The sequence below is a fragment of the Ictalurus furcatus genome, chromosome 24 (genome assembly GCF_023375685.1).
Source record: "Ictalurus furcatus strain D&B chromosome 24, Billie_1.0, whole genome shotgun sequence".
NCBI lineage: Eukaryota > Metazoa > Chordata > Actinopteri > Siluriformes > Ictaluridae > Ictalurus > Ictalurus furcatus.
The window spans coordinates 5,588,802-5,601,720 of NC_071278.1; the positions used below are offsets into that span (position 1 = coordinate 5,588,802).

Here is a 12,919-nt window from a genome sequence, read left to right on the forward strand (position 1 = left end):
ATGGAAAAAAGCTAAAATTCCGATCTATCGTCTCGTATTCGTCTTTTGATCTCAAATGATCCCAAATGTCTTCAGTGTATAGCAAAAACAATAGAATTGGCCTTGCTGTTCCGGTACTTTCAGAGGGGCCTGTATATTTAACTTCTGCATAGTGTAGACACTGTGTTTTATAAATGCTCCATGAAAATCGGTGAAATTGTTTCCCTTTCTCCTGTTTTTTCATTTCTTAACAGAGTAAAGATGGGAAAACACCCCTCCACATGGCCGCCATTCACGGCAGGTTCTCCAGATCTCAGGCTGTCATTCAGAATGGTGAGTCTGGCTGTATGTTCTTCTTCTTCTTCTTCTTTACTCCTGTTCGCTGAGGTGTGCGAACTGAGCTGGATTTTGTGTTAACAGGAGCCGAGATTGACTCTGAAGATAAGCATGGAAACTCACCTCTGCACATAGCAGCTCGATATGGCCACGAGCTCCTCATCAACACCCTCATCAGCAACGGCGCTGACGTAGCCAAGTGAGTGTATGACCGTCAAGAGAGCCTGAAAGGACACTGGATCTGATTTGACTTGGCAGGGTTTTGCTTCTCCTGAAGGACTGTCCAGTTTGGTTTTGTCTCTACTGGCCCACAGTTCAAAGTGGTATTTTAAACGAACAAGCAGGGGCAACGCTTATATTAATATTCTGCCAAAGGAGCATGTGCTAATTAAAGGAAAACAGAGGAGAATGGCCGGACTGGTACAAACTGGCAGGAACCCAAACATCTCAGAACGCACAGCACGTCGAACCTCGAGGCGGATGGGCTACAACAGCACCAGGCCACAGCAAGTTCCACTCCTGTCAGCCAAGAACAGGAATCCGAGGCGTCACAGAAACTGGACAGTTGAAGATTTGAAGATTCAGCTCAAAGTTCGGGGTATTGTGCGTTCTGAGATGAATTCTCTTCATCGCGGTGGTAAAGAGTGCTTATTTGAGTTACTGTAGCCTTTAGTCAGCTGAAACCAGTGCTGGCCATTCTCCGCTGCACTGCTTCCACATGATTGGCTGAATGTATATTTGCATGAATGAGCAGGTGTACAGGTGTTCCTATTACAGTGTTCGGTGAGTGTATATTGGCACGAAAAAATAATTTAGGAGCACATGTTTTTCCATTTACTCTCCACTCAAATAATTTTTCATGACTTTTCATAACCTTCCTTCTTCTTCTACTACGATTTCTTTTACTGCTTCATGTTCTTCTAATACTACTACTACTACTACTATACATACTATAACTTCTTCTTTTACTACATTTTTCTAGTACTACTACTACAAATACTACAAATAGTACAACTTCTTCGTCTGCTTCTACTATTACTAGTACTTTTGTTGCCACCTCTACTTCTACTTCTTTTACTATTTCTTCTATGAGAAACATAGGAGCACCAAAAAAAAAGAAAAATTCACTTCATCCCCCCTCAGATATTTTTCATCGCTGTTTTATTTTTTCTTCTACTTCTATTACTGTTACTACTAGAAATACTACAACTTCTTCTTTTACTACAACATCTACTACTTCTGCTTCTATTATTAGTACTACTACTGCTACTACTCCTTCTTTTACTTCTTTTACTACCCTTACTATATTTTTCTATCTATTAAAAATCATACGAGCACAAAAATTTTTTTTCCCTATTTTCATCACTATTTTAGTTCTTCTGCTACTACTTTATCTCCTTTCTTTCTTTCTTTCTATCTATCTATATCTTTCTATCTATCTATCTATCTATCTATCTATTTTTTGCTTGCTTGCTTTTCTTTAATTTCTTCAATAATTTTATTTTTTTAACATTACAGCTGGTCCTATTGTCATAGCTGCTGTTGTTATGTAAAATTAATCAGCACCTCCTGACCAATCAGCACTGTGGTAATGTTCTCAATAAGAAATGAATCTTCTCGTCTTCCGTGTAGGCGGGGCATACACGGCATGTTTCCTCTTCACCTTGCTGCACTAAGTGGCTTCTCTGACTGCTGCCGGAAACTTCTCTCCTCTGGTGAGTCTGACCTGCCCAGTGCACAGGAGATTTTTCACCTTTTAAAATTGTATTTTTTATTTCCAGCTCTTGTTGACTTCCGTGTGTTCTTTGCGTGTCGGTTCAGGTTTGGATGTTGACGCGCCTGACGACTTCGGCAGAACGTGTTTACACGCGGCCGCGGCAGGAGGGTGAGTCCCAGCCTGGCTGTACTCTGACTGGATTGTGTGTATTGTGAGCTGCTCACTGAGGCCTTTGTATGTCTCTTCAGCTCTCTAATGAATTCAGACTGGTGGAAATGTAAATCACGATGTCTTTCTGACTCATGCAGAAACCTCGACTGTTTAAATCTGCTGCTCAACACTGGAGCTGACTTCAACAAGAAGGACAGGTTCGGAAGGTGAGTTTAGGGGTGAGGCGTGATCGCCAAGCAGCGCCGCTTGTCCTCCAGTTCTGACACCATTGTGTAAATTGGGATTTGTATTTCTTTTCAGGACGCCACTGCACTACGCCGCCGCTAACTGTAATTATCAGTGCCTGTTTGCACTTGTGGGCTCAGGGGCCAGTGTGAACGACACGGACATGAAAGGCTGTAGCCCTCTGCACTACACTGCTGCCTCAGACACTGACGCCAAGTAAGCACACACACACACACACACACACACACATACACAGACAGAGAAGGAGAGAGAAACTACTGCCTGTCATTCAGCCTTTAATAGATTCTGTCCTTCCCCAATGGTCTCTACTTAATTAGACATTTGTCTATTTAATTGAATGTTTTTGATGCGTTAATACTGCTCATAAGAGGAAACATTGAAGGAAACCATGATAATGAAAATGTATCGGAGAAAAAAAATCTTATCTCTAAAGTAATCCCATCAGCGCCGCCCTCAGTAACCCGTGATTTCATTACCGTGCATGCGGCAGAAGGAAAACAGCAGCCTGATATTTAGAGAACAGTTCCATATTGAACGTTTTGTAATGGTAAATGTGTCCTGTTGGAGAAGCGATGATGAAATGCTGTGTATTGATTTCTTTTTTATTTTGGTAGCCTATGTGAACCCCCCTCCCCCCTTCATTAGGATGCATTTTCACTTTTTGAATATTATTAAAACCTACATATAATGTTATTCTATATATTTATAATCTAAATGAATAGAGATGTATTCAGTGTGGTGTTGGTGTGTGTTGTGTTTCAGGTGCTTGGAGTATTTATTGCATAACGATGCCAATCCAGGGATCAGAGACAAACAGGGCTATAACGCAGTGCACTACGCCTCAACCTACGGTCACCGCCTCTGCCTCGAATTGGTCAGCCTCTACCTCTTCCTCTCACTCTCATTCTCTTTCTCACACATACACATGTGTGAGTCCATTTTTCAGGCTGCCTGTGGTACTGAGCTTTAATGTTTTTTCCTGCAGATTGCAAGTGAAACACCGCTGGACGTGGTAAGTTCATATGAACGCTTATTTAGATGCATTTCCTTTGCAGGAATGACCACAACAATGACCACATGTATAATAAACATATAAACCATCGTGATTCCGCAGTTTATCACTGACTTGTACAACAGTGCCTCCATGTGGAGAGCTGAATTCATTGACTCCTCATCCATAATCAATTTTCACCCTTTTGCTGTGTTGTCTTGTGCGTGTGTCGATTTTAGAAGTGTGTGTAATGGTGTTTAAGTTTTTCCTCATGCTCTGTGTGCGTCCTCAGCTTATGGAGACATCCGGGACCGATATCCTGAATGACACCGATGGCCAGGCTCCCATCAGCCCTTTGCATTTAGCAGTGAGTGAAAATGTCGCTTCCTTTGAATGTGTTTAAAAGATCCAGCTCAGTGATTATAATTCACTTGATAAGAAAGGATCTGTGATACAAAAACCCTGATATATTGATTTAATATCACAGTCTTTTTTTTTTTTTTTTTTTTTAAGACATTAAGACAAGCTGAATTCCAAACATCTGGCTTAATTATTGTCTGGGAAATAGTACACAGAATAAGAATTGTAAGCTGACATTTAGTACATTAGTATTATCGGTGGATATTAAATCAAAATATTGAAATGTTGAGTCATAATAATGACATACTATGTTGAAATAATGAGATATTAAGTCGAAATAACGACAAAGTACTTTTTTCCAGTTCAAGGCTATTGGCTGTTGTCCTATGGGACAACTCAATCTGTGCATGTTTTTACACGCGTGTACGTGCATTCTAGGCGTACCACGGCCACCACCATGCTCTGGAGGTGCTGGTTCAGTCCCTGTTGGACCTGGATGTGCGGACGGTGCAGGGACACACACCGCTGGACCTGGCTGCCTTCAAAGGCCATGTGGAGTGTGTGGATGTGCTCATCAACCAGGGAGCCTCCATCCTGCTTAAGGACTACACACACAAAAGAACACCCATTCATGCTGCAGGTAGGAAAACACTCCATGCTTCGTTCTCACCGCAGCACAGAAAGGTGATCTTGGAAACATAAATGTCAGCATTGCAGGTTGCACAAGAACAAATCTGATTTCGTTCTGTAGGTGTGTTCTTCATGTTGGTTGTTATGGTAACAACATAAACATATCCTTGGCTCCAGACTACTTTCCTTAGATGGTACACATATCGGAGTTGCGCTCAGTCTTTTCTTAAATCGTATCTTTTTTTTTTTTTTTTAAATTAGCATTTCCAGCTGTTGTAACCGTTCTGAAATTTTATTAGTAGCATGTTAGTGTGTGTGTGGTGCTGATACGAGTGTATCCAGTACAGAGGTTTTTAAACATGTCAGTGTCCCTGTTGAGATCATTTACCAAGCACAAATATCCAGACATCTAATAAAGGGTAGAGGACAGTAAACACTGTGCATAGAAACATCTCTACAGTGCATTTTTGCATATTGTGCTTTTTTTTCTGCCTGCTCTAACACTGGACTTTCTGTTTCTTGTCAGCCATGAACGGTCACTCAGAATGTCTCCGCCTCCTCATCAGCAACGCCGGCCCACCCTCGGCCGTCGACGTCCACGACGGGAATGGACAGTGAGTCACGCGCAGACATGCTAAGTTGATGAATAAACGTTATAGTTGTATATCGGATGTATTTCCAGATTGGTTGATGGTGTGATTGTGATTGTAACAGAACTCCTCTGATGCTGGCGGTGCTGAACGGACACACGGACTGTGTCTACTTCCTGATCAGCAAAGGAGCCAATGTGGGAGCCAGAGACAAGTGGGGCAGGACGGCTCTTCACCGCGGGGTCTGTTGCACATATTTGATAACTGCATAAACGTCATTTCCATCATTTTTACATGTGACAGGGAAAAAAACTGCGCCTATGTGACTTGGTCATATTTCTTTAGTGGTCATAAAGCTTTTACTTAAATATTGTTTGCCAGTATTTTGTTGGCAGCATCGCTATTGAAAAAAAATTATAATAATAATTAAGCAGGTAGTGAAGTGGTGCTACATTGATTGATTGATTGATTGGTTTTCTTAATGATGTATAATTTTAAACCATCATGTTTTGCATTTCTTGCCATTTGATTGAGTTGACTCAAGGTTACTTGCTGCTCATATGGCTACGTATTGTTCATGACTGCGAAGTCCATCTTTGAGCTTGTCTTTAGATTTTTTACCCTTAAGCTTTGGTTATGTAGAAAAGTTAAGGATATCAGGTTATTGGTCTGTGTGTGTAGTATATATTTAAGACATCATAGTATACCGAGGTGGCAGCATCTGTAGTTCAGCTGCTTTGCGACTCTTTCAGCTTAAAGCAGCCTGGCAGGAAAATGCCATTCACCGAAGGGGAAAGGACACGGGATGTGAAAGACACATCTTGTATTTGTTTCTGGTAGTGGTCACTTTCACGTCACATGATCTCGAATGAAGTAAAGTTAGAACCGGAAATTCACGAGTCTCTGGCTTGTGAACCAACACAAAGCGAGTAGGCGGGACTCGTGTCTCATTGAAAAACATAAAGGAACTGTTTATTACTAAACAGACTTTTGTGTCACCCTTCTCTAACTGTTTTTAAAGTAAACTTCTGGGGGGTTTTCTCTACATGTCTGCTGGGATCTTCTTGTTAGCAGCATCGGCACTCTAAACATGAACACTGCCAAAAATGAGCTAACGATCAGATTATTGTTTACATGCATGTAAATATGCATGTAAATTCAGTGACCCACATCTCACAGATGTGGGTCACTGAATTATCTTCAGTTATAAATCACGATCTTAGAAACCTGCTGATCTTAGAAAATTGACTAAAAATTTGTTAATAAATAAGCAAGCAAACACGCTTTCAACCAAATCTAGCCAGGCAAACAATATGACCTCCTTTTTTTTTTTTTTTTTTTTTTTTTTTTTTTTTTTAAAATATGACCTACTCTTGTTTTCAAGCAACCTTGATACTGTAGACAGTATTACTAGTAGAAATCTCGCCAAACCCAGAGGAGTGAACACCTTTATAGTGACTATGTATCGTATAGACATGTACATGGTGTCTTTGAGAGAATGTTAAGCCACCTGATAGATAATATTTGAGTAGAGTTCTCACTCTACCTGTTATTGCCATTCTGAAGGACGTCGTCTAATCTTGTACTGTTTGTGTGTGTGTGTGTGTGCGAAGGCGGTGACTGGGCACGAGGCGTGTGTGGAGGCGCTGTTGCAGCATGGGGCCAGTGTTTGTCTGCGGGACAGTAAAGGGCGCACAGCCATGCACCTGGCAGCAGCGTGCGGTCACATCGGGGTGTTGGGGTCTCTGCTGCAGGCCGCACACTCCCAAAACACGGTGCCGGTCATCATGGACAGCTGTGGATACACCCCACTCCACTGGGCCTGCTACAACGGTACATAACACTCACAGAGACGTGATGTGGAGACGTTTTCAGTATTTTCTTAACCGAGTTACAAACACCCACAGTTTATCCATTAGTGCACGTTACGGCTCTGCAAGGGTTATATATTAACGGACTTGTTCGTTCTACTACGGTTTCTATAGTAATAGCTCATTCCGAGGGACTTGTACCTGTATCGTATCTGAAAATAATAAGGTGTTATTTAACAAAGATACATAGTATATGGTGAAGATCCATAATATATGGTTAATATGGTTTTCTGTAAAGAGATGTTTATTTAACATTTATCGAAGGAGTCTCCAGTGTCAGCAGTAACATTTCAGTAACTTTTCAGATACAGGAAGTTTAGCAGGACCGGAGGAGTTTGTTCATTCTGGGTTCTCTGTAACATGACAAGCTGTGGTTTTTGTCTCATTAACTTCGACACAAGCGTGTCTCCGTTCTCTGTTTATCTGTTTACGTGTTTTGAGTCGTTTCTTTTCTCTCTCAGGTCACGATACGTGTGTGGAGGCTCTGTTAGAGCAGGAGGCGTTCCACAGGATGGAGGGCAACTCCTTCAGTCCACTCCACTGTGCCGTGTAAGCCGCGTGTCCACGTTATCCACAGAAAACAAACGTTTCGTGTGTGCGCATGTCTACAGCTGAAAGTTCTCTTTCGTCTCTGTTTTTACAGAATCAGTGATAATGAAGGTTCGGCTGAGCTGCTGATTGACACACTGGGTCCTGCCATTGTTAATGCTACGGACTCCAAATCCAGGTCAGGACAAGTTTATAAAACATCAGAGCAGGATTAATGTGTATAAACTGAAGTAGCATGGTTTGATTAATTTGTTTTAATCAGTACCTTTAAATTTGTTTTACAGATTAAATCACTTATTATTTATAAGGCAGGTTTTTAATTTCACGACTGATATGATTCTTAATTGTTTTTTGTGGTAGAGAAATCCAGCCTGTTTTATTCTGTGTGGATTTTTTTTGCCACAGCTTTTGAAATTTTGGAAATTACTTTTTTAAATGAGCTCCCTCCCAGGGCCGGTCAATCCATTAGGCCTCATAGGCAGCCTACCAAATCGATTTAACAGTACCGAGCCACATTTACTAATGTTCCTCATGTCTTTTGATTGGTCATATTGGTTTGTCGGCGCCCCCTAGTGCCGATGTAAATAAGTGGCAGTGTATGCAAGGCTGTGCATCATTGGTGGGTTTTTTTTTATTGATTTATTTTTTAATAAAATGAAAAAGTACATCGTACTTATCACTACACTATTCTCATCTTTGTTTCCCCTCAGGACGCCTCTACATGCTGCAGCCTACACGGACCACGTGGAATGTCTCCAGCTGCTGCTCGGTCACAACGCCCAGGTGAACGCCATCGACGCTCTGGGCAAAACACCCCTCATGATGGCAGCTGAGAACGGCCAGACTAACGCCGTGGGTAAGACACACGCTGCTAGCTTTCATTCCGTCAATCATAACCGATCTCAAGCGGAATGCACAGAAGTCCGTATTTCAGCCATCATGCACATCGCTAGGCTTACACTAGGAAGGTCATTTGTATAGTGTGCTCGTGAGAAGCTTCATGGGCTTTGCCGCTGAAATGAGTGCACGAGCCGAAATTTCTCTTTAATGTGTAGAGGTGCTCGTGAGTAAAGCGAAGGCGGACCTCACGCTCCAGGACGCGAACAAGAACACGGCCCTGCATTTAGCCTGCAGCAAGGTACGGAATACACACTTCAGCTTTTCACTCTGAAGGAACACAGTCTGCTTCTTTTTTTTTTCTTGTGGTGTTTCAAACGCACTGCGTGTACGTATTTCTCTCGCAGGGGCATGAAACCAGTGCCTTGTTAATTCTGGAGAAGGTCACGGACAGGAACCTTATCAACGCCACAAACACGGCTCTACAGACGTACGTACAGGTCACGTACACAAAACCCAAACAGCTCTTCAAAATCACAAAACATAAATGAATTGGACATCAAAGAAAGTTTCGTTCCAGAACCATTCTCTGACAGTTTTGGGAAACTTACAGCCTTTTTTAACTGGTTTTTTTTTTTTTTAATTATTATTATTTATATATTTTTTTAAATATATAAACGTTTTGGCCTTCATTATCCACATTATGCACTTTTTTGTAGACGGTCCCTTAATGGCTTCTTTTATATTAAAGCTTCAGTAAACAGTTTTTGAAACACATTTAGTGACCTTTAACTAGAGAATGTTTAAGAAAAAAGGATCAAAACGCTTTGCGACATGCCGTTATTAGAAAAAGATGGGGTGGTTTCAAGGTTTTCCTAACACACCACATCCCAAAGTGTTTTATTCCTCTTATACCACAGCAGTTTTCCAGCGATTACATGACACGTTGCCTTTTTTTTCTATTTATAGTTATAATTAACGTTGTGGAATGTCAGTTATAGCAACTATAAGCAGGCAGGTGGAAATAGACAGAAACTTAAGGGGACGAAGTCTCCTGGACTTAATGAAGAAATGGACTTCTTACCATTTTTGTAATGATTTATATTGTGTTGATGTATACGGTTATATTCCTGTTTGTGTGTGTGATGTATTTTGGATTAAATAGAGTTTTGTGTTGCTATGCTTTGCACTAAGAGGCTAGTTATAACCCCTGCCACACGTCAACCAGCTGTCTTTGATGATTCACTACTTACGAGTAGTTTTAAGAAGACTTGTTTGAACAATTGATATGCACCTAGTGCGTCTTCATAATATAAATAAGCAGAATTGAGATTTGAACAGCACTGTGGTATAAATACATTTCACCGTTTATTTCTTCATAAATAGAATAGTGATATGATCTACAGTATATAGAAAATCCTAAACATCAAACCAAATTGATTAAGATTTTCCATTACATATTATAGTCTATCCTAATTATTTCTTTATCTAGTACATATTACCATTTTGATGAATATTTTGTGATCCCCCCCCCCTCCTCCCCCCCCCCCCCCGTTCCTCAGGCCACTGCACGTCGCTGCCCGTAACGGACTTGCGGTTGTAGTGCAGGAGCTGCTGGGAAAAGGAGCAAGTGTCCTGGCTGTGGATGAAAACGGTGATTAAGAGTCTTGTTAATAAAGTGTAAAACCCCAGTCTTGTTAAAAACACTAAACGCTGACCGATTTCACCGTGCAGGTTACACACCAGCTTTAGCGTGTGCACCGAACAAAGATGTGGCCGACTGCCTGGCGCTGATCTTGGCCACCATGATGCCCGTGTCCCCAGTCAGTACCGGCACCGTGCCAGGGCTCAACTTCAGCGCCATAAACCACTACTGTAGCCCTTCCAAAGCTGTGACCTTTGACCCTTTACCCGGCCTGCGCTCCGGGCATCCTTCTTACTGCAGCTTCAACAGCCTGGGACGTGAAGACGGCTTCGTCGTTCACGATGAAGAATTCAACGACTCGGATTCAGAGACTTACTGAGAACTTCGGACCGTCTCAGTGCTGAGGATCGTTCAGTCCCCGAGTGCCTGGAGATTGCTGAAGACGCTAACGCCATGTCGCTGAATCACATTAAAGTGGATTTAGCGCGGTGTCGTTCCTACGGAACGAGAAACGTGCCGCCCTAAGTTGAAGTACGTTTAAATGAAATCATATTCCGTGCTTCAAGTTCGTCTGCAAGGTTGTCGTAATAATCAGGCGCAGAAAATTTGCTGCACAATACATTTCCGATTCAGACTTGTTCACTTTCCTGAACACTACTCTATATAGTTGCCATAAGAGATTCGAATTCAAATGCAAAAATCTGAACTTGCATGTCATTATTTTGAATTTGCAACTCGAATTGAATTTCACGAGTTTTGCAGATCCCTAATCTAAACTCTGCTTAGTCTGTCAGTGTGATAAAATGTTTATCCCTGCTTTTTTAATACAGCGACAATACAACAACGTAAATGTTCCGTGTTTTAAATAAGATTCATTCGGACCGGTCGGCGTATTAGTATTATCGATGGTGTCATTTAGCTGGTTAAAGTTCGTTCGCAAAGTTTTCCAGGCGTCTTCAACACTTTGTCTACTTTACTTAGAACGTCAAACGTTAATTTGTGCAGTTCAGTTTCTGATCTTCTGCAAACCATCAAACTCAGTTTCACTTTCTGGTGGCGTGATACAGTGTTATTCAAACGAATTTCAATTCAGATTCATGCGTTTTTAAATTGAAATGTTCTAACGGCATGAACCTGCACACCACTACATCACTGGCTCAGACGGTGGACGTCAATCCTGTCCTCTTTTGTCTTTCCTAAGTCTCCGGATTGTAGTATTTTGAAAATGTAAATCTGAATTTGAAATGGATTATGGCAGCAAATTTAATTGGAATTTTCTACACCTGATTATTATTAAATATATATATATATATATATATATATATATATATATATATATATATATATATATACTTTAATTAATTTTGCATGCAAACTCAAGCCACAGAATACAATGACAGAAACTACAAAACTTCACTTAGAAATTCAGATTGTACGGGCACGTTTCTCAGTCCATCCCTTTCAAGCTATAGTGCTACTGGGAAATAACGGAGTGTACCATTTTGGCAGCAGGGGTCACTCCGGTTTCCCTTTCTTATATGTCTCAGGAACGTTTAGAGACACGAGAGCAGGTGAGGGCAAAATCCGAACGTGGTAGATCGTCCACACTACAGCCTGATCCGGATCGTGTTTTTACACTCACCAGTTTGGCGAGTTTGGTTCTTTATCTCGACGTTCTTTCAAAAAATTCCTTCATTTAATTTCCCAAGCAACAGGAACCGTAACCTCAAACAATAATGACTACTGTTGTGGAAGTTTCTTGACACATCCTCTCTGGCAGTAAGAGAAGGAATCATGAACGTGCAACCAGGGGGACCAAGTTGCCCTTTTTAAAGCATGATTTAGTATTTTTTGTTTGTTTGTTTGTTTGTTTTTTTAGCTGTGGTTAATTTATTATTAACTAAGATTAACCAAGACTCGCACAAAACAGACTGCTGTGAACGTTAAGCGCAAACGTTCTGTCCATGTTGCTGCGGAGTAACTCGTTAACGTAAGACGAACGGATTTCTACGAACCCCGGGGTATCGTTAAAAGGGCATTCTGACGCGTTTCTTACCCACGAGTTTGAGACCAGCTCTCGAGGCGACAGGGTTTATACACACTCAGTGCTGGTTTTTGGTGACTCGCAACATTTGTTATAGAGGAAAGATGTGTGTGTGTGTGTGCCTGCGATTACGTGTGTGCTTGTGTGTGTGAGTGATTGTATGTTACCTTTTATAAAGGGTAAGACTGGCCACTTAGTGCGTTGCTCAAATGATTACTAATAAATCTTGAATATTTTTGTCACACCACAATAATGGTCACAATATGGTCAGTTCTGTAATAAGGACTGATTTGATATTTTAAATTTAGGAGTGCTGACACCCATTTTACACCGAACATGTGATTCCTGTTAGTCGGTCAAATGCAGTCCCTGAAGTTGCTCACAATAAACCATGTTATTTACTCAGAATGAGAATATGCTCCTAATCTGCTCTAAAGAGAAAAATCTTCCACAGACAACACATTTCCTGTACACAAAAAACAAGACAGCTTTAAAATTAATTACTTGTAGTAAAATCAGGAAAATATTCTTCTTTATATCTTCAATTTGAGCTCTTTTTTTTTATTATTAGACTCCGTGCTTATAGTTACAGCAAAAGGCTGTAATACAGTAGAAACTATTAAAATGGCAAAAAAAAAAAAAAAAGGGTTTTAACATGATTTGGAGTTGACAATTAATTTATCTTCTGGCTTTTTTATTAAACGTGGTGATATTTCCCGCCACGTCTTCAAATCACGTGTGGCAACCAAAAGACTCCTGCTTTTGCTTCACTTCACGTCTCATTTCAGGTTTTCTTTTGTTGTTGTTTTGTAGGATATACCTCTTTATTGTTTTTAATTCTTAGAAGATTAATTTAAATTGTAAAGTAGAGGCCTATTTTCTTTTTTTTCTCCATTCAAAATTCAAGGGAGATGCAAACTTTGGCACTCAACTGCAGAACACTGATACAATAC

The 12,919-nt window shown here is 40.8% G+C and overlaps 1 protein-coding gene across 2 annotated transcripts in view; it reads left to right on the top strand.

Annotated features, from left to right (window-relative positions):
• The window catches only part of LOC128600371 (serine/threonine-protein phosphatase 6 regulatory ankyrin repeat subunit A), a 39,823-nt gene extending 28,621 nt beyond the window's left edge, over nucleotides 1–11,202 (top strand). For both annotated transcript variants that reach the window (XM_053612799.1, XM_053612798.1), the window contains exons 9-28: nucleotides 234–312; nucleotides 400–514; nucleotides 1,948–2,030; nucleotides 2,137–2,200; nucleotides 2,341–2,409; nucleotides 2,504–2,644; nucleotides 3,212–3,323; nucleotides 3,435–3,461; nucleotides 3,733–3,807; nucleotides 4,239–4,440; nucleotides 4,957–5,044; nucleotides 5,145–5,262; nucleotides 6,634–6,853; nucleotides 7,353–7,440; nucleotides 7,535–7,618; nucleotides 8,151–8,296; nucleotides 8,496–8,578; nucleotides 8,685–8,767; nucleotides 9,840–9,931; nucleotides 10,012–11,202. In XM_053612799.1, coding sequence (XP_053468774.1) covers nucleotides 234–312; nucleotides 400–514; nucleotides 1,948–2,030; nucleotides 2,137–2,200; nucleotides 2,341–2,409; nucleotides 2,504–2,644; nucleotides 3,212–3,323; nucleotides 3,435–3,461; nucleotides 3,733–3,807; nucleotides 4,239–4,440; nucleotides 4,957–5,044; nucleotides 5,145–5,262; nucleotides 6,634–6,853; nucleotides 7,353–7,440; nucleotides 7,535–7,618; nucleotides 8,151–8,296; nucleotides 8,496–8,578; nucleotides 8,685–8,767; nucleotides 9,840–9,931; nucleotides 10,012–10,301 — 2,259 coding nt within the window. In that variant the 3' untranslated portion in view covers nucleotides 10,302–11,202. The remainder of the gene's footprint in view (nucleotides 1–233; nucleotides 313–399; nucleotides 515–1,947; nucleotides 2,031–2,136; nucleotides 2,201–2,340; nucleotides 2,410–2,503; nucleotides 2,645–3,211; nucleotides 3,324–3,434; nucleotides 3,462–3,732; nucleotides 3,808–4,238; nucleotides 4,441–4,956; nucleotides 5,045–5,144; nucleotides 5,263–6,633; nucleotides 6,854–7,352; nucleotides 7,441–7,534; nucleotides 7,619–8,150; nucleotides 8,297–8,495; nucleotides 8,579–8,684; nucleotides 8,768–9,839; nucleotides 9,932–10,011) is intronic.
• The last annotated feature ends 1,717 nt before the right edge of the window (nucleotides 11,203–12,919 follow it).